Raw genomic sequence first — 22,330 nt, 5'->3', positions numbered from 1 at the left:
AGATCAATACTATGGGATGTCTTCTAAAAAAAATATATACATGTCACAGGATATTCAGGGATTCCTGAAAGATATCAGTGTCCCAATGTAACTATCGCTAATTTTGAAAAAAAAAGGTGGTTTGGAAATAGCAAAGTGCTACTTGTATTTATTGCCCTATAACTTGCAAAAAAAGCAAAGAACATGTAAACATTGAGTATTTCTAAACTCAGGACAAAATTTAGAAACTATTTAGCATAGGTGTTTTTTGGTGGTTTTAGATGTGTAATAGATTTTGGGGGTCAAAGTTAGAAAAAGTGTGTGTTTTTTTTTTTTCATTTTTTCCTCATATTTTATTAAAAAAAAATTATAGTAAATTATAAGATATGATGAAAGTAATGGTATCTTTAGAAGTCCATTTAATGGCGAGAAAAACGGTTTATAATATGTGTGGGTACAGTAAATAAGTAAGAGGAAACAAACAAATAATTTATTAATATTTTTTAAAAAAAAACTAATAACATAGTGGACGGGGCTTAACTACCACGCGGCCTACCGGGCCTGACTATGTTCTGTAGGTTGCCATATAAATAAGTCTGCTGGCTTTTACAAAAATGTTTCATGTTCATTTTTAACGAACACTTATCCTGCTGTTGCCAATTTAAGGATGAGAAAATAAAAGTGAATGTTTAGGAAGGAATACTTGAATCTAGTGCTTTTTAAATATCTGAATGTGAAAGTGTGTGATTTTGAGAACTTGTTTTATTCTGAATTAATACTTTTACATTATGCTGAAATTCTTTCTGACTTTGGTACCATAACATAGTTGATTACAGTTTTTTGGCTGGTCTAGCTGTTAGATTTTGTGGACATAGGTGAGATCTGAAAATATCAGCCAGGCAGTGCTGTGAGGTCCTTAACCCCTTAGTGACCAGAGCACTTTTCCATTTTCTGTCCGTTTGGGACCAAGGCTATTTTTACATTTCTGCAGTGTTTGTGTTTAGCTGTAATTTTCCTCTTACTCATTTACTGTACCCACACATATTATATACCGTTTTTCTCGCCATTAAATGGACTTTCTAAAGATACCATTATTTTCATCATATCTTATAATTTACTATAAAAAAAATATAAAATATGAGGAAAAAATGGAAAAAAACACACTTTTTCTAACTTTGACCCCCAAAATCTGTTACACATCTGCAACCACCAAAAAACACTCATGCTAAATAGTTTCCAAATTTTGTCCTGAGTTTAGAAATACCCAATGTTTACATGTTCTTTGCTTTTTTTTGCAAGTTATAGGGCAATAAATACAAGAAGCACTTTGCTATTTCCAAACCACTTTTTTTCAAACTTAGCGCTAGTTACATTGGAACACTGATATCTTCCAGGAATCCCTGAATATCCCTTGACATGTATATATTTTTTTTTAGAAGACATCCCAAAGTATTGATCTAGGCCCATTTTGGTATATTTCATGCCACCATTTCACCGCCAAATGCGATCAAATAAAAAAAATTGTTCACTTTTTCACACATTTTGTTACAAACTTTAGGTTTCTCACTGAATTTATTTACAAACAGCTCGTGCAATTATGGCACAAATGGTTGTAAATGCTTCTCTGCAATCCCCTTTTTTCATAAATAGCAGACATATATGGATTTGGTGTTGCTTTTTGGTAATTAGAAGGCCGCTAAATGCCACTGCGCACCACACGTGTATTATGCCCAGCAATGAAGGGGTTAATTAGGGAGCATGTAGGGAGCTTGTAGGGTTAATTTTAGCTTTATTGTAGTGTAGTAGACAACCCTAAGTATTGATCTAGGCCCATTTTGGTATATTTCATGTCACCATTTCAACGCCAAATGCGATTAAATAAAAAAAAAAGTAAAATTTTTCACAATTTTAGGTTTCTCACTGAAATCATTTACAAACAGCTTGTGCAATTATGGCACAAATGGTTGTAAATGCTTCTCTGGGATCCCCTTTGTTGAGAAATAGCAGACATATATGGCTTTGGCGTTGCTTTTTGGTAATTAGAAGGCCGCTAAATGCCGCTGCGCATCACACGTGTATTATGGCTAGCAGTGAAGGGGTTAATTAGGTAGCATGTAGGGAGCTTGCAGGGTTAATTTTAGCTTTAGTGTAGAGATCAGCCTCCCACCTGACACATTACACCCCCTGATCCCTCCCAAACAGCTCTCTTCCCTCCCCCACCCCACAATTGTCCCCGCCATGTTAAGTACTGGCAGAAAGTCTGCCAGTACTAAAAAAAAAAGCTATCCTTGATAAAACATAAATAAAAAAAAATGCATATTTACATATGCTGCTCTGGAGGATCCCCCCTTAGCCCCCAACCTCCCTGATACCCCCCAAACAGCTCTTTACCCATCCCCCTCTAACTTATTAGTAGCCATCTTTGGTATTGGCAGCTGTCTGCCAGTACCCAGTTTATAGTAAAACCTTGTTTTATTATTATTTTAAAATAGTTTTCTGTAGTGTAGCTTGCCCCCCCCCAAAAGACAAACCCACCACCCCTCCCAGATCTCTTAGATCGATATAAATATATATATTTTTGGCAATCACTGCCACTTTTCCCCCATACATGTTCTGTAGTGTAGCGGTTCCCACCCGCTTCCTACCCCCCCCCCGCGCGCGCGCGCGCACCCTCGTGCGCACCCGGCGTTCCCGCCCACGATCCCGCCCCCCGCCACATCATACGGCCCATCGATGGCCGCCCACCCGCCTCCCAGACTGGCTCCCACCCACCAACGAAACCGGCCATCGATGTCCGGTACAGAGAGGGCCACAGAGTGGCTCTCTCTGCATCGGATGGCCAAGGGGGGTTATTGCAGGATGCCTCGATGTTGAGGCATCACTGCAATAACCGGAAAGCAGCTGGAAGCGAGCAGGATCGCTTCCAGCTACTTTCCAGACCAAGGACGTACGCCACACGTCCTCGGTCATTAAGTGTATTTTTTTAGAGGACGTGTGGCGTACGTCCTTGGTCGTTAAGGGGTTAAAGGGACAGTCCAGTCCAAAAAAAAAACTTTCATGATTTAAATAGGGAACATCATTTTAACCCCTTAATGACCGGACCATTTTTCAAATTTCTTACCCTTAATGACAATGGCTATTTTTACATTTCTGCACTGTTTGTGTTTAGCTGTAATTTTCCTCTTATTCATTTACTGTACTCACACATATTATATACTGTTTTTCTCGCCATTACATGAACTTTCTAAAGATACCATTATTTTCATCATATCTTATAATTTACTATAAAAAAAAATATAAAGTATGAGGAAAAAATGGAAAAAAACACACTTTTTCTAACTTTGACCCCCAAAATCTATTACACATCTACAACCACCAAAAAAAAAAACATGCTAAATAGTTTCAATTTTTTGTCCTGAGTTTAGAAATACCCAATGTTTATATGCCCCTTGCTTTTTTTGCAAGTTATAGGGCAATAAGTACAAGTAGCACACTGCTATTTCCAAAACATTTTTTTTCAAAACTAGAGATAGTTACATTGGAACACTGATATCTGTCAGGAATCACTGAATAATCCTTCACATGTATATATTTTTAAAAAGAAGACAACCTAAGGTATTAAACTTGGGGTATTTTGACTCTCTTCATGCAACCATTTTAGCACCAATCAATGCCAAAGTTTTAAAAGAAAAAAAATAAGTGGTGAATTTTTGACAAAATAGCAATTTAAGAATACATGTACTGAGAATGTTAAGGGTTACTACAAAATAACACCCCAATATGTGTTCAGCAACATCTCCTGAGTACAGTGATACCACCCATGTATAGGTGTGTCGGGTTCTCTGGGGGCTAAAAGGCCTTATTTTTAGGTAGTGCATTCCAGTTTTCCAACTTGGAATTTTCACATCTGTCATCATGCACCCATGTCCTATTTGGAACATTTATGAAGCCAGCCAATGTAATTTACCCCCAACAAACCATATATTTTTGAAAAGTAGACACCCTAGGGTATTTCAAATGCTGGTATTTTAACACTTTCCATGCACTAATTCAACCACCAGTCTTTGGCAAACTTATGGGTAGTCATTGTTTTGTGTTATTTTTCATACACTTTGTACTTTAGGCATGGATTCTCAATTCCTGTTATGAGTTACTGTCAAAAAACACCTCAATATCTATTCAACAACATCTCCTGAGTACAGTGATACTACCCATGTATAGGTGTGTTGGGTTCCCTGGGGGCTAAAAGGCCTTATTTTTAGGGGGCGCATTCCAGTTTTCCAACTTGAAATTTTCACATCTGTCATCATGCACCCATGTCCTATTTGGAACATTTCTGAAGCCAGCCAATGTAATTTACCCCCAACAAACCATATATTTTTGAAAAGTAGACACCCTAGGGTATTTCAAATGCTGGTATTTTAACACTTTCCATGCACTAATTCAAGCACCAGTCTTTGGCAAACTTTTAGGTAGTCATTTTTTTGTGTTATTTTTCATACACATTGTACTTTAGGCATGGATTCTCAATTCCTGTTATGTGTTACTGTCAAAAAACACCTCAACATGTGTTCAACAACATCTCCTGAGTACAGTGATACCACCCATGTATAGGTGTGTTGGGTTCCCTGGGGGCTAAAAGGCCTTATTTTTAGGGGGTGCATTCCAGTTTTCCAACTTGAAATTTTCACATCTGTCATCATGCACCCATGTCCTATTTGGAACATTTCTGAAGCCAGCCAATGTAATTTACCCCCAACAAACCATATATTTTTGAAAAGTAGACACCCTAGGGTATTTCAAATGCTGGTATTTTAACACTTTCCATGCACTAATTCAAGCACCAGTCTTTGGCAAACTTTTAGGTAGTCATTTTTTTGTGTTATTTTTCATACACTTTGTACTTTAGGCATGGATTCTCAATTCCTGTTATGTGTTACTGTCAAAAAACACCTCAACATGTGTTCAACAACATCTCCTGAGTACAGTGATACCACCCATGTATAGGTGTGTTGGGTTCCCTGGGGGCTAAAAGGCCTTATTTTTAGGGGGTGCATTCCAGTTTTCCAACTTGAAATTTTCACATCTGTCATCATGCACCCATGTCCTATTTGGAACATTTCTGAAGCCAGCCAATGTAATTTACCCCCAACAAACCATATATTTTTGAAAAGTAGACACCCTAGGGTATTTCAAATGCTGGTATTTTAACACTTTCCATGCACTAATTCAAGCACCAGTCTTTGGCAAACTTTTAGGTAGTCATTTTTTTGTGTTATTTTTCATACACATTGTACTTTAGGCATGGATTCTCAATTCCTGTTATGTGTTACTGTCAAAAAACACCTCAACATGTGTTCAACAACATCTCCTGAGTACAGTGATACCACCCATGTATAGGTGTGTTGGGTTCCCTGGGGGCTAAAAGGCCTTATTTTTAGGGGGTGCATTCCAGTTTTCCAACTTGAAATTTTCACATCTGTCATCATGCACCCATGTCCTATTTGGAACATTTCTGAAGCCAGCCAATGTAATTTACCCCCAACAAACCATATATTTTTGAAAAGTAGACACCCTAGGGTATTTCAAATGCTGGTATTTTAACACTTTCCATGCACTAATTCAAGCACCAGTCTTTGGCAAACTTTTAGGTAGTCATTTTTTTGTGTTATTTTTCATACACATTGTACTTTAGGCATGGATTCTCAATTCCTGTTATGTGTTACTGTCAAAAAACACCTCAATATGTGTTCAACAACATCTCCTGAGTACAGTGATACCACCCATGTATAGGTGTGTTGGGTTCCCTGGGGGCTAAAAGGCCTTATTTTTAGGGGGCGCATTCCAGTTTTCCAACTTGAAATTTTCACATCTGTCATCATGCACCCATGTCCTATTTGGAACATTTCTGAAGCCAGCCAATGTAATTTACCCCCAACAAACCATATATTTTTGAAAAGTAGACACCCTAGGGTATTTCAAATGCTGGTATTTTAACACTTTCCATGCACTAATTCAAGCACCAGTCTTTGGCAAACTTTTGGGTAGTCATTTTTTTGTGTTATTTTTCATACACATTGTACTTTAGGCATGGATTCTCAATTCCTGTTATGTGTTACTGTCAAAAAACACCTCAACATGTGTTCAACAACATCTCCTGAGTACAGTGATACCACCCATGTATAGGTGTGTTGGGTTCCCTGGGGGCTAAAAGGCCTTATTTTTAGGGGGTGCATTCCAGTTTTCCAACTTGAAATTTTCACATCTGTCATCATGCACCCATGTCCTATTTGGAACATTTCTGAAGCCAGCCAATGTAATTTACCCCCAACAAACCATATATTTTTGAAAAGTAGACACCCTAGGGTATTTCAAATGCTGGTATTTTAACACTTTCCATGCACTAATTCAAGCACCAGTCTTTGGCAAACTTTTAGGTAGTCATTTTTTTGTGTTATTTTTCATACACATTGTAATTTAGGCATGGATTCTCAATTCATGTTATGTGTTACTGTCAAAAAACACCTCAATATGTGTTCAACAACATCTCCTGAGTACAGTGATACCACCCATGTATAGGTGTGTTGGGTTCCCTGGGGGCTAAAAGGCCTTATTTTTAGGGGGCGCATTCCAGTTTTCCAACTTGAAATTTTCACATCTGTCATCATGCACCCATGTCCTATTTGGAACATTTCTGAAGCCAGCCAATGTAATTTACCCCCAACAAACCATATATTTTTGAAAGGTAGACACCCTAGGGTATTTCAAATGCTGGTATTTAACACTTTCCATGCACTAATTCAAGCACCAGTCTTTGGCAAACTTTTGGGTAGTCATTTTTTTGTGTTATTTTTCATACACATTGTACTTTAGGCATGGATTCTCAATTCCTGTTATGTGTTACTGTCAAAAAACACCTCAACATGTGTTCAACAACATCTCCTGAGTACAGTGATACCACCCATGTATAGGTGTGTTGGGTTCCCTGGGGGCTAAAAGGCCTTATTTTTAGGTGGCGCATTCCAGTTTTCCAACTTGAAATTTTCACATCTGTCATCATGCACCCATGTCCTATTTAGAACATTTCTGAAGCCAGCCAATGTAATTTACCCCCAACAAACCATATATTTTTGAAAAGTAGACACCCTAGGGTATTTCAAATGCTGGTATTTTAACACTTTCCATGCACTAATTCAATCGCCAGTCTTTGGAGAATGTGTGTGGTGGTATTTTTTATTTTTACACACACATTGCTTTTTGGCTGTGATTTTGGAGAATGTGGTAAAAGTTATTGCAAGAAAACAGTCCAGGTTGTTTTCTGTAAGACCTCCTGAGTACATCTATACCCCCCATGTATAGGTTTGCCAGGATTTTGGGAAGGTTCTGTTACAATTTTATGACTTGCATTGCATTGAGTATTTCTTCTGATAGGCCTATCTTTAGTTTGGGGCCAAGCGCATTACCCCAGGACTATTTATTGTCATGAAAGTTTATATATTTGAAATGTAAACACCCCAAGGTATTGTATATGTAGTGCTTTGATGCCTTTGATGGAACCGTTTTAGCCAAAGAAAATGGAGACAGTGTATGGTGGTAATTTTTTAATTTTCAGTTTTACATTGTTTGACTATAATTTAGGAGAGCCTGTTGTAAGTTATTGCAAAAACACAATACAGGTTGTTTTCTATAAGACCTCCTGAGTACACCTATGCCCCCCATGTATAGGTTTGCCAGAAGTTTGGGAAGGTTCTGTTAGAATTTTATGTCTTGTAATTTTAGTTAAAAGTGAGAGTATTTCTTCTCATAGGCCTATCTTTAGTTTGGGGCCAATCGCATACCCCAGGTCTATTTATTGGCATGAAAGTGTATATATTTGAAATGTTGACACCCCAAAGTATTGTATATGGAGTGCTTTGATGCCTTTGATGGAACCGTTTTAGCCAAACAAATTGGAGACAGTGTATGGTGGTAATTTTTCAATTTTCAGTTTTACACACACACTGCTTTTTTACTCTAATTTAGGAGATCCTGTTGTAAATTATTGCAAAGAAAAAGTCTGGAGCAGTAAAAGTAAAAAATAAAAATAAATTCAGGAACAGTAAATGTAAAAAAAATTAAAATTTCACCAATGTATGGTAGCGTTTAAAGCAGTCACCAATGCAGAGTCCAGGTTGTCCAGGGCAATCAGGACAGTAGAATGTGGTATCCTTTCTCAGCCCCCTTTTATAGCAGACTCTGCATCTTTTTTGTGGTTTCTGCTGTGTGGTAGTATGAGGAATTTTAAAAATAAAGTGGGTAGCCCCAACTCTGCTTTCCCCCATCACCGCCTGGGGAGCAGGTGCATCTTGGTACAAAATCACCGAAATGACCTGGAGCTGGAACTGCAAAAAAGTGAGTTTCATTTCGGGATTTGCTTTTTTGTTCAACAAGAAAGCGTTGTAGGTTGCAATTTGCATAAGATAAATTGCAACCTTTTTGTACCAGGCCCTTGTCTTCCGCATAATTAGGTAGGGTTGAAGCAGCTGATCTGCCAGATCAACCCCACCCATATGCTGATTATAGGCCTTGATGCACACTGGCTTGTTTGTGACCTCAGCTGTGCCACGTACAGAGACCTCCACAGTCCTTTCAGTGTGGATGGTGCTGAGAAGGTATACATCCTTCTTGTCTCTATATTTGACTGCCAAGAGCTCCTCTTGGCGCAGAGCTGAGGTCTCCCCCCTTCGTAGCCGGGTGCGTGACAGTTGCTCTGGGAATCCTATGCGGTTCTTACGGATAGTACCGCAAGCTACTGTATCAAAACAATACAGTAGTTTGAATAAAAGGACACTTGTATAGAAATTATCAAGATACAAGTGGTACCCTTTGTTCATTAGGGGTTGAATTAGGTCCCAGACAATCTTGCCACTGGTTCCCATATGTTCTGGGCAACCTGGAGGGTCAAGCTGGGTATCCTTTCCCTCATACACCCGGAAGGCCTGAGTATACCCACTGTCGCTCTCACAGAGCTTATACACTTTCACTCCATACCTGGAGCGCTTGGAAGGAATATACTGCTTGAATCCCAGCCTTCCCTTATACTTCATCAGGGATTCATCTACGCAGATATTCTTTCCAGGTGTATAAGCCTCTGCAAACCTGGCAGTGAAGTGGGTTATCAGGGGGCGGATCTTGTACAGCCTGTCAAATTGGGGATGCTCCCTAGGGAGGCAAAGGCTGTTGTCATTAAAATGCATGAAACGAAGTATCATTTCATACCTTTGCCTAGGCATAGACTGTCTGTAAATGGGGGTACAGCAGATGGGGCTAGTGCTCCAGTAGGAGCGGATGGATGGCTTCTTGATTATGCCCATCAGCATTGTGAGTGCCCAGAATTTTAGAAATTCTGACACGTCAATGGGGGCCCATTGCTGCTTTGCCCAAAAAGACTGAGGCTTAGCAGCACGGAATTGCTGGGCATACACATTAGTTTGGGAGACAATGTTCCCCAAAACATCATCCCCCATAAAAAGCTGCATAAATTGAAGGGGGGTAAATCCTGTGACATCCAGATTGATGCCAGGATTTTCTGTGAAAGGAGGGATATCTGGCCTCTGGAGATTAGGCACTACCCACTCCTCAGCAGCTGGAGCAACACGTCTCCTTCTGGCAGGGGGCTCAGAAGCCACAGATACATCACTAGCACTAGATTCATTTCTAGATACACTTATTTCACTAGATGATGTATCTGAGCACTGACCAGGGTCAAAATCAGAGCCTGCGTCAGAGGCAGAGGCATCAGAATCTGAAGCCAGGATGGCATAAGCCTCGTCAGCAGTATAAAAACGCTGTGCCATTATAAATATATATTAATGCCTAAAGCAGTGATCTACACACAGAAGGGGTTAATGGCTTTTACAAACAAATTAAATAGCAGTGATATCAATGCCTAAAGCAGTGATCTGCGGCACAAAAGGGGTTAATGGCTTTTACAAACAAATTAAATAGCAGTGATATCAATGCCTAAAGCAGTGATCTGCGGCACAAAAGGGGTTAATGGCTTTTACAAACAAATTAAATAGCAGCAATATCAATGCCTAAAGCAGTGATCTGCGGCACAAAAGGGGTTAATGGCTTTGGGTCTTACAATAAAATTAATCAATGCCTAAGCAGTGATCTACGCACAGAACCTACGTTAATGGCTCTTACAAAAAAAATTAAATTAATGCTTAAGCAGTGATAAAGCAGTTATCTGCAGCACAAAAGGGGTTAATGGCTATTATAATAGACTTTGGGTCTTACAATAAAATTAAAATTAACAAATTAAATAGCAGTGATATCAATGCCTAAAGCAGTGATCTGCGGCACAAAAGGGGTTAATGGCTTTTACAAAAAAAAAAAAAAAATAGCAGTGATATCAATGCCTAAAGCAGTGATCTGCTGCAGAAAAGGGGTTAATGGCTTTTACAAACAAATTAAATAGCAGTGATATCAATGCCTAAAGCAGTGATCTGCGGCACAAAAAGGGGTTAACGGCTTTGGGTCTTACAATAAAATTAATCAATGCCTAAGCAGTGATCTACGCACAGAACCTACGTTAATGGCTCTTACAAAAAAAATTAAATAAATTTAAATAAATGCCTAAGCAGTGATAAAGCAGTTATCTGCAGCACAAAAGGGGTTAATGGCTATTATAATAGACTTTGGGTCTTACAATAAAATTAAAATTAACAAATTAAATAGCAGTGATATCAATGCCTAAAGCAGTGATCTGCGGCACAAAAGGGGTTAATGGCTTTTACAAAAAAAAAAAAATAGCAGTGATATCAATGCCTAAAGCAGTGATCTGCTGCAGAAAAGGGGTTAATGGCTTTTACAAACAAATTAAATAGCAGTGATATCAATGCCTAAAGCAGTGATCTGCGGCACAAAAAGGGGTTAATGGCTTTGGGTCTTACAATAAAATTAATCAATGCCTAAGCAGTGATCTACGCACAGAACCTACGTTAATGGCTCTTACAAAAAAAATTAAATAAATTTAAATAAATGCCTAAGCAGTGATAAAGCAGTTATCTGCAGCAAAAAAGGGGTTAATTGCTATTATAAGAGACTTTGGGTCTTACAATAAAATTAAATAAATATTAACCACCGCCTAAAGCAGTGATCTGCGCACAGAAGGTGTTAATGACTCTTAGAAGAGCCTGTATATCAATGCAGTGATATCAACGCCTAAAAATACGCCTAAAAATATTAACTATAATCAATGCCTAAAGCAGTGATATAAAAAATTAATTTAAAAAATTATATTTTTAAATTAACCCCTAAAAAAATGCAGACAGCAAAAAAGGTGCTGCTGTGTGCTCCTGTGCAAGATCAATGCTTATGCAGAGATCAATGGCACAGATGGGGTTAAAAATTATATATTATATATATATATATATATATATATATATATATATATATATATATATATATATATATATATATATATATATATATATATATAAAAATATATATATATATATACCAACAACAGAGTGGCTCTGAAAAGAGCCTTTGGGTCTGATATTTTTCAAAATTTAAATGCAATGGCACTCTCCCTCTCAATACAGATCTGTCTCTCTCCTTCACTAAACAACAAGTGAGGAGAGGGAGGCAGATCCATGGTGGTCATAGTCAATATTTACAAATATTGACTTGATCAGCCAAATGGTGATCACTCTAACAAGTGATCACATTTAGAGGCAATTTCTGATTGGATGTTACTAGCCTGCCTCTAATGATGAGGCAAGCTAGGAACACCCTCCAGACTGAAGCCATGCCCTTAGAAGGGCAGCACCCGGCACCATCTTGCCTGCAGACACCATATTGTCTGCAGGCAAAGTATATAGATATTTTATTTTATTTTATTTTAAATGTTCCCTTATTTTATTTTTTTAAAAAAAACATCATATGCTGAGTGCCTTTACCCAACAAGGCACTCAACATGTCAGGGGCCAGCATCGGAAGCGATCAAATGCTTCCGATGCACTAAACTGCCGGGAGTTTAAGATCTGAAGCTCCCCGGCAGTTTAGTTACGTATTGCACAATGCCTCAACATGCAGGCATTGTAGCAATACGGTTAGAGCAGCTGAAGCGATCACCGATCGCTTGCAGCGCTCGTTTTACCGGCTGACGTACCAGGTACGTCAATTGTCATTAAGTGACAGTTTTTCACTGACGTACCTGGTACGTCAGCTGTCACTAAAGGGTTAAACAACTTTCCAATTTACTTTTGTCACCAATTTTGCTTTGTTCTTTTCGTATTCTTAGTTGAAAGCTAATTCTAGGAGGTTAATATGCTAATTTCTTAGACCTTGAAGACTGCCTCTAATCTGGCTGCATTTTGACCACTAGAAGGCGTTAGTTCATGTGTTTCATATAGATAACATTGAGCTCATGCATGTGAAGTTACCCTGGAGCCAGCACTGACTGGCTAAAATGCAAGTCTTTCAAAAGAACTGAAACAAGGGGGAAGTCAGCAGAAGCATAGATACAAGGTAATCACAGAGGTAAAAAGTGTATTTCTAGAACAGTGTTGGTTATGCAAAACTAGGGAATGGTTAATAAAGAAATGATCTTTCTTTTTAAACAACAATAATTCTGGTGTTGACTGTCCCTTTAAAATGGTATGTTCTGTTTGAATCACAAAAGAAAATTTAAAGAAAAGTTTCCAGTTTACAAATGTTATCAAATTTGCTTCGTTCCCATGATGATCTGTGTTGAAGAGATACCTAGGTTGGCAACTGGAGCACTACATGACAGGAAATAGTTCTGCCATCTAGTTCTCTTGCAAATTGATAACATTCTCGCGAAACTGCTGCCATATAGTGCTCCAGAAATGGTCACGCTCCCAAGCATACATCCCTGCTTTTCAACAAAAGATACCAAGAGAACAAAGAAAACATAATAGAAGTAAATTAGAAAGTTGTTTAAAATCGCATGCTCTATCTGAAAGAAAAATGTTGTTTCATGTCCCTTTAACAGGAATGGCAAGTTGTAGTTTGAGAGCAGTGTTTCTGACTACATTTCTGTATGAGGAGACAAACATATGCGCTCAATATAATAAGCAGTTTAAAGATTGGATTGGGAGTATGAAGTACATTTTTTTTATTTAAAAATACACAAAAATACATCAAAATCATATTAATGGTGCTTATTACAATTCATACTGAAAGTCTGCAGCAAAATGCTAAATGATATCATGCAATACAATTTTTAGTTAAAAGTATGCAGGGAAAATATGTATTTAATGTACAGTGTCATTTAATAATAGATATTTGCTATTTGGTCTGGACAAAATAAAACAGTTGAGCAAATCCTAAATATAAATATAAACTGTTGAGCCAGGTACAGGCTGAAACCTGTCTAGTGGTTTACTCCTTGCCTAGGATCTTTCTGTCACTTCTGAGATTAGCTGTAGTGCAAGCTGTACTGACGCTTCTGTATTTTTCCTTCCATTGAAGCCAGCAAGATGCACAGGAATTCCTCAAGTTTTTTATGGATCGGATTCATGTTGAAATCAATAGAAAGAATAGGAAAACTCCCAGCATCCTTTCTGACGTCAAGCGCTCTGTGACTCTGGAACACCAAGATTCTCTTAGGTAACACATTAAGCAAACCGGGGCAGTAGACCAGGGGATGTGGGGGAGCTTGGGAATTAAATATAACGTTGGCAACTTACACTTTGTGATCTAGAAAAGCTATTGTAAATATTGGTCACAATAAAAAAAATAGTTGGATTCGCTTAGGTAACACATGCAGGGCCAGCATTAATCTGGAAAAGATGGGCAATATGCAAATTAAAGGGACACAAAGTGACATGTTGGGCTCTAAAAAAGTTAATCTAAATAGTGGCCACTATAAATTGAACAGCTAAATACATTTTAAACACATACATTAAAAAAAACAAATATTTAATAATAATGCAAAGTTAAAAAGAAAACAACTCTGGATCTTTTGACTGCTTATTAAACCACTTATTTGTATGTAGTTGTTTTCCCTGTACAATGCTTATATAGTGGTATATTCTTTGTGTACATAAAAAAAAACGTATTACCCTTAAAAGAAATACCGCTGTACTGTTCCATTTCCATTTTCCCCCTTCACTAGTTTGTTTACCATTTTTATTTTCCAGTGGCTTGTTAAAGAAACAGTCTAGTCAAAACTAAACCTTCATGATTCAGACAGAGCAGGCAATTTTAAGCAACTTTCTAATTTACTCCTATTATCAAATTTTCTTTGTTCTTTTGGTATCTTTATTTGAAAAAGCAAGAATGTAAGCATTTTTGGTTCAGAACCTGGGTAGATCTTTCCGATTGGTGTCTAAATGTAGCTACCAATCAGCAAGTGCTTCCCAGGTACTGAACCAAAAATGGGCTGGCTCTTAAGCTTACATTCAAATTAACATACCAAGAGCATGGGGGTAAAATTAATAGGAGTAAATTAGAAAGTTGCTTAAAATTGCATGCTCTATCTGAATCATGAAATTTTGACTAGACTATTCCTTTAAGCTACTGCATTATAAATTACGCTTTGCTAAAAAGAATGTTGCTCTAATTGTTTATCCCAGAATTGGGTAGGTGTGAAGCACTACATAACACAAGTAGTCATTTACACTAGTACTATATTAAGATATAAACTATTGTCTGTCAACACCTGCAGATACACAGCAGTGTTGCTGAGGATTGTAGCATTGCAGTATTGGTAATTACTTTTTTGTATCTTTTTTTATGGAGACACAAAGGAATTGTTTTTTACTCTTTATTGAACTGGAACTGGAACGAGTAGAAAAGCAGTCGGGGGGGGGGGGGGGGGGGGCTAGTGGTCCTGAGTCACTTTTATCTTTTGGCAGCATTTTCATACACTTGTGTTATTTAAAGGGACAGTATACTGTAAAATTGCTTTTCCCTTAATGTATTTCCAATGAAAATCGCAACTTCGGAGTATAAAATGTATGAGAAATTATCATTTTATTAGTTGTCTCTTCTACACTCCACCAGGAGTGTAATTTCTTCTGCTGGCTGTGTTACTTAGCTTGTCAATAGCCTGGACTTAAAGGACCAGTCAACACAGTAGATTTGCATAATCCACAAATGCAAGATAACAAGACAATGCAATAGCACTTAATCTGAACTTCAAATGAGTAGTAGATTTTTTTTTTCAGACAATTTTAAACGTTATGCCTTTTTCCACTCCCCCTGTACCACGTGACAGCTATCAGCCAATCACAAATGCATACACGTACCATGTGACAGTCATCAGCCATTCACAAATGCATACACACTTATTCTTGCACATGCTCAGTAGGAGCTGGTGACTCAAAGTTTAAATATAAAAAAGAATGTGCACATTTTGTTAATGGAAGTAAATTGGAAAGTTGTTTAAAATGGCATGCTCTATCTGAATAATGAAAGTTTAATTTTGATTGAGTGTCCCTTTAAGACCAGAAACTTTCAGTATAGTTGGGGATACCACAGGCTAAATCTGCTATTTCTAATGCCGTAGTAAGGGTAAAGGAGCTACTTGTTAACAATTTAATGTACTCCAGCAGGTGAAATGGATCACTGGGAACAAATTAAAGGGGAGACATTTTTTTAGGTAAACTGTCCCTTTAACCCCTTAATGACCGGACCATTTTTCAATTTTCTTACCCTTAATGACAATGGCTATTTTTACATTTCTGCAGTGTTTGCGTTTAGCTGTAATTTTCCTCTTACTCGTTTACTGTACCCACACATATTATATACCGTTTTTCTCGTCATTAAACAGACTTTCTAAAGATACCATTATTTTCATCATATCTTATAATTTACTTAAAAAAAAAATGATAAAATATGAGGAAAAAATGGAAAAAAAACACACTTTTTCTAACTTTGACCCCCAAAATCTGTTACACATCTACAATCACCAAAAAACACCCATGCTAAATAGCTTATAAATTTTGTCCTGAGTTTAGAAATACCCAATGTTTACATGTTCTTTGCTTTTTTTGCAATTTATGGGGCAATAAATACAAGTAGCACTTTGCTATTTCCAAACCACTTTTTTTCAAAATTAGCGCTTGTTACTTTGGAACCCTGTTATCTGTCAGGAATACCTGAATATCCCTTGACATGTATATATTTTGTTTTAGAAGACATCCCAAAGTATTGATCTAGGCCCATTTTGGTATATTTCATGCCACCATTACACCGCCAAATGCGATTAAAAAAAAAAAAAAAAAAGTTCACTTTTTCACAAATTTTGTCACAAACTTTAGGTTTCCCACTGAAATTATTTACAAACAGCTTCTGCAATTATGGCACAAATGGTTGTAAATGCTTCTCTGGGATCCCCTTTTTCAGAAATAACAGACTTATATGGCTTTGTGGTTGCTTTTTGGTAATTAGAAGGCCGCTAAATGCCGCTGCGCACCACACATGTTTTATGCCCAGGACTGAAGGGGTTAATTAGGGAGCTTGTAGGGTTAATTTTAGCTTTAGTGTAGTGTAGTAGACAACCCCAAGTATTGATCTAGGCCCATTTTGGTATATTTTATGCCACCATTTCACCTCCAAATGCGAGCAAATAAAAAAAAAAAACTTTACATTTTTCACAATTTTAGGTTTCTCACTGAAATTATTTACAAACAGCTTGTGCTATTATGGCAGAAATTGTTGTAAAAGCTTCTCTGGGATCCCCTTTGTTCAGAAATAGCAGACTTATATGGCTTTGGCGTTGCTTTTTGGTAATTAGAAGGCCTCTAAATGCTGCTGCGCACCACACGTGAATTATGCCCAGCAGTGAAGGGGTTAAATTAGGTAGCTTGCAGGGTTAATTTTAGAGATCAGCCTCCCACCTGACACATCCCACCCCCTGATCCCTCCCAAACAGCTCTCTTCCCTCCCCCACCCCACAATTGTTACTGCCATCTTAAGTACTGGCAGAAAGTCTGCCAGTACTAAATAAAAGTTTTTTGTTTTTTTTAAATAAAAATTATAAAATATTTTAGTTGTGATGGACCCCTGCCTTAGCACCAACCTCCCTGATCCCCCCCCTCCAGCTCTCTAACCCTCTCCCCTACCTAATTACCGCCATCTTGGGTACTGGCAGCTGTCTGCCAGTACCCAGTTTGGCCCCACAAACCAAACTATTTTAATTTTATTTATAACTTTTATTTGTATGTTTAATTATTTCTGTAGTGTAGCAGCCCCCCCACAATACCCTCACCCCCTCCCCCTCCCAGATCCTTTTAAATGTAAAAAAAAAACAAAACTTTTTTCCCCTTCCTTTTTCATTGGTGTCAGTGTGGCTAATGCGCGCACGCGCGCCTACGTGCACACACGCGCCCACGTGCACGCGCGCACCCGTGCACGTGCGTGCGCATCGTGCACGCGCGCGCACACGCTCCCTCCTCCCACCGGACAAAGGCACCATCGGCACCATCACTACCGGTGCAGAGAGGGCCACAGAGTGGCTCTCTCTGCATCGGAGGCTTGTAAAGGGGTATTGCAGGATGCCTCCATATCGAGGCATCACTGCAATACCCTCAGAGCTGCTGGAAGCGATTGTGATCACTTCCAGCACTCTGTTAGACAACTGACGTACCAGGTACGTCTATTGTCATTAACAGTTAGTTTTTGCATGACGTACCTGGTACGTCAGTTGTCATTAAGGGGTTAATGCCATTTGCTTTTGTATGATTGCACAAGTCTTACATGTCCTTTGTCAATCTGATTCTTCAGTGATGATGAACGAGCCAATCAGATGTGGAAACGTTACCTAGAGAGAGAAGATAGCAAAATAGTAGGCAAGTATCTGTGTCAAAGGATGGACCATTTTAATGTGTGTGGTGGGGGTTTTGTTTTTCGCTCTACAGTATGGTTGAGGTATGCATTGCTGACCGGATTTGCTTACTAGTTATAATGCAAGTATGTGATGGGTGGCGATTTAAATCCCAAAAAGCCACTTCTATCATTAACAGGGCTGAGCGTTATGTGAACCCTTATGTTGGAGCCACAGCAAATGTGCTTAAATCTGCTGTGTGTGGGAGGATAGTGAGTTAATGGGGAGGAGTTGCAGATGTTTTGTGGAGTATACGTGTTTCCTGTACACAATTAGATTGCTACAAGTTCAGCAAGCAGTACCTGGGCCGCTACTGTATACTGTTGTCTGAGTGTGAGCAGCTGTACTTTTATATGGGAGTCATCACATTGCTGAGATGAGTTCTTCTGGTTATACATTATAAAAAAGCTGTGCATGTGAAGTTGTTCTCATTTTGGTTTTGTCTATTCAGATCTATTTGTGGGACAACTGAAAAGCTGCCTTAAGTGTCAATCCTGTGGGTACCGATCCCCCACATTTGAGGTCTTTTGTGATCTGTCTCTTCCCATTCCCAAGGTATGTGTTGCTCTTGCTCTGTGCATTTCTATTACAACAATGCATGTACATTCAAGACTATATTTCCTTCCACTGTAGTATTTTACAGTTTCCAGTAATTGATGACAATTTCTCTAGATGTGGAAGGAATTCCTTTTTTAATCCATAATGTACATATATGACTGTAAATATCAATGCAAGTATTTTTTTTTATAAATATCACAGAAAGGATTCACCAGCGGGAAGGTCTCGCTTCTTGACTGCTTCACTCTCTTTACTAAAGAGGAGGAACTAAATTCTGAGAATGCCCCTGTGAGTAAACTCTGTATTTTATGCCTTCAATGTAATGTTTGGATGTAGTCTTCTGTACTTTGTTCTTGGAGTATCTTTCTTTTGGTCACCATGGCAGCACTGTGTGTGTGATTAGCTCCTCTCATCAACCTGGTAGGATCAATGCAAACAATTATCCTTCTATTAACAGAACATCTTCTTCAGCTCACTGCACTATTTTCTATATTCCCGTCACACTGGTTCCTCTAGGACCCAGTATTCTGTTTGCCCACTTTGCTGCAGTGCTGTGCCATGCTGGGACAAGGAATCTTCTCTGCTGTTGGACAGTTTACTTTCAAAGCAGAGTGAGAATCGAGACCACTGGCTAATAACAGCAGTAAGCATTTAATGGCTAGATCAGTGATGGGCACATAAAGGGAAGACACCATGTTTTGGTAGTGCACAGATTGTTGCTAGGAGTTTCTCTGATGTAGAGGCACTAACAGTAAAATCCCAACAGTGTTTCAAGTGCAAACCCCCTAAGCAATTAAATAACCAGCTCCACGCACACGAGCTTACTGCATGCTAGCCTGGTAATAGCTGCCCCCAGACACTTATGGCCCTATTCTCTAAAGGTCTCTGGGCTTGCAAGAATCTCTAAGAATGCTCGCCAGTACTTCTATTTCCCTGGTGGAATTCTGTAAAGCCCCTTTATTTGTTCTTCTTTTGCTAAGGGGCATATAGTGCATTTTCGTATGGGAAAAGTGCACAATGAAAATTGTAATCGTAAAAATGATAAAAAAAAAAGGAATAATGGAACCATTCACACAAAAATAGTCAGGAAAAATTGTATTGTTAAAGGGACATGAAACCCAAATTTTTTCTTTCATGGTTCAGATAAAGCATACAATTTTAAACAACTTTCCAATTTACTTCTATTAACAATTTTGCTTAGTTCTCTTGGTATCTTTTATCAAAGGAGCAGTAATGCACTACTGGGAAATAGCTAAACACATTGGTAAGCCAATAACACGAGGGCAGCCACCAATCAGCATCTAGATCCCACCTCCTGAGCCTATCCAGATATTCTTTCTCTTGTAAGGTGTATCCAGTCCACGGATTCATCCATTACTTGTGGGATATTCTCCTTCCCAACAGGAAGCTGCAAGAGGATCACCCACAGCAGAGCTGTCTATATAGCTCCTCCCCTAACTGCCACCTTCCAGTCATTCTCTTGCAGCTCTCGACAAGGGAAGCAGCTAGAGAGATGTGGTGCATTAATGTAGTTTATCTTCAATCAAAAGTTTGTTATTTTCAAATGGTACCGGAGTTGTACTATTTTAGCCTCAGGCAGAAAGTTGAAGAAGAGTCTGCCTGTGGTCTTTGATGATCTTAGCAGGTTGTAACTAAGATCCATTGCTGTTCTCACACATAACTGAAGAGATGGGTAACTTCAGCTGGGGGAATAGCGTGCAGGGTCTCCTGCTCTGAGGTATGTGCAGTTTTAAATTTTTCTAGAGAAATGATAAGCTAGAAAATGCTGACAATACCGGATTTATTTAAGGTAAGCCTGATTACAGTGATTTAATAACGACTGGTATCATGCTTGCTGTAAAGGGTAATATTTTTATTATATACTCACATTACTGAATAGATATAACGTTTGCTTGAGGTGTATAAACGTTTATTTCATATTGGTGATAAAACTTTATTTCTCCAACATAGGTGTGTCCGGTCCACGGCGTCATCCTTACTTGTGGGATATTCTCTTCCCCAACAGGAAATGGCAAAGAGCCCAGCAAAGCTGGTCACATGATCCCTCCTAGGCTCCGCCTACCCCAGTCATTCTCTTTGCCGTTGTACAGGCAACATCTCCACGGAGATGGCTTAGAGTTTTTTAGTGTTTAACTGTAGTTTTTATTATTCAATCAAAAGATTCCTAGGATTCTATCCTTCCTTCAAGAAGGATTGGAAAAAGGATTATCTGCAAGTTCCCTGAAGGGACAGATTTCTGCCTTGTCTGTGTTACTTCACAAAAAGCTGGCCGCTGTGCCAGATGTTCAAGCCTTTGTTCAGGCTCTGGTTAGAATTAAGACTGTTTACAAACCTTTGACTCCTCCTTGGAGTCTCAATTTAGTTCTTTCAGTTCTTCAGGGGGTTCCGTTTGAACCCTTGCATTCCGTTGATATTAAGTTATTATCTTGGAAAGTTTTGTTCTTAGTTGCAATTTCTTCTGCTAGAAGAGTTTCAGAATTATCTGCTCTGCAGTGTTCTCCTCCTTATCTGGTGTTCCATGCAGATAAGGTGGTTTTACGTACTAAACCTGGTTTTCTTCCAAAAGTTGTTTCTAACAAAAACATTAACCAGGAGATTATCGTACCTTCTCTGTGTCCGAAACCAGTTTCAAAGAAGGAACGTTTGTTGCACAATTTGGATGTTGTTCGCGCTCTAAAATTCTATTTAGATGCTACAAAGGATTTTAGACAAACATCTTCCTTGTTTGTTGTTTATTCCGGTAAAAGGAGAGGTCAAAAAGCAACTTCTACCTCTCTCTCTTTTTGGATTAAAAGCATCATCAGATTGGCTTACGAGACTGCCGGACGGCAGCCTCCCGAAAGAATCACAGCTCATTCCACTAGGGCTGTGGCTTCCACATGGGCCTTCAAGAACGAGGCTTCTGTTGATCAGATATGTAGGGCAGCGACTTGGTCTTCACTGCACACTTTTACCAAATTTTACAAGTTTGATACTTTTGCTTCTTCTGAGGCTATTTTTGGGAGAAAGGTTTTGCAAGCCGTGGTGCCTTCCATTTAGGTGACCTGATTTGCTCCCTCCCTTCATCCGTGTCCTAAAGCTTTGGTATTGGTTCCCACAAGTAAGGATGACGCCGTGGACCGGACACACCTATGTTGGAGAAAACAGAATTTATGTTTACCTGATAAATTACTTTCTCCAACGGTGTGTCCGGTCCACGGCCCGCCCTGGTTTTTTTAATCAGGTCTGATAATTTATTTTCTTTAACTACAGTCACCACGGTACCATATGGTTTCTCCTATGCAAATATTCCTCCTTAACGTCGGTCGAATGACTGGGGTAGGCGGAGCCTAGGAGGGATCATGTGACCAGCTTTGCTGGGCTCTTTGCCATTTCCTGTTGGGGAAGAGAATATCCCACAAGTAAGGATGACGCCGTGGACCGGACACACCGTTGGAGAAAGTAATTTATCAGGTAAACATAAATTCTGTTTCTGGGGCCCAGTTTTTCCACATGGCTGACTAGATTTTGCCTAGGGATAGTTTTTTAAGGCCCTCTCACTGTGATTACAGGTTGGGAGGGGCCTATTTTCCATTAGTTTTTGCAGCTTGAGACATCCAGCTTCCCTGAAGGAGTCCCCTGAACATTTAGGACCTCTCTAAAGGGTTTTTGTGCCTTCCAAAGTCGTCGTATGGGCAGGTAGGGCCACAGTAGAGCTGTGGCAGTTTGTTGTGACTGTTTAAAAAGTTTATATCGTTTTTTTGATCCGGTTTTGAAACTAAGGGGTTAATCATCCATTTGCAAGTGGGTGCAATGCTCTTTCAGCCTATTATACACACTGTAAAAATTTTGTAAGATTTACTGTTTTAGCAGTTTCTGTGATTGTTTTTTTCTCTTAAAGGCACAGTACCGTTTTTATTTTTTGCTTGTTCACAGTTATTAAAGTGT

General features: G+C 38.8%; 1 protein-coding gene across 1 annotated transcript in view; it reads left to right on the top strand.

Moving 5' to 3' along the window:
* The window catches only part of USP21 (ubiquitin specific peptidase 21), a 140,034-nt gene that overhangs the window by 62,021 nt on the left and 55,683 nt on the right, over positions 1–22,330 (top strand). Inside the window, exons 7-10 of the mRNA XM_053704488.1 lie at positions 13,465–13,602; positions 17,725–17,789; positions 18,276–18,379; positions 18,584–18,670. Of these exons, the coding sequence (XP_053560463.1) occupies positions 13,465–13,602; positions 17,725–17,789; positions 18,276–18,379; positions 18,584–18,670 (394 nt within the window). The remainder of the gene's footprint in view (positions 1–13,464; positions 13,603–17,724; positions 17,790–18,275; positions 18,380–18,583; positions 18,671–22,330) is intronic.

Source organism: Bombina bombina, chromosome 1 (genome assembly GCF_027579735.1).
Source record: "Bombina bombina isolate aBomBom1 chromosome 1, aBomBom1.pri, whole genome shotgun sequence".
Lineage (NCBI taxonomy): Eukaryota > Metazoa > Chordata > Amphibia > Anura > Bombinatoridae > Bombina > Bombina bombina.
The sequence above is the reverse complement of the archived record's forward strand: the minus strand, read 5'-3'. Positions and strand labels throughout refer to the sequence as shown.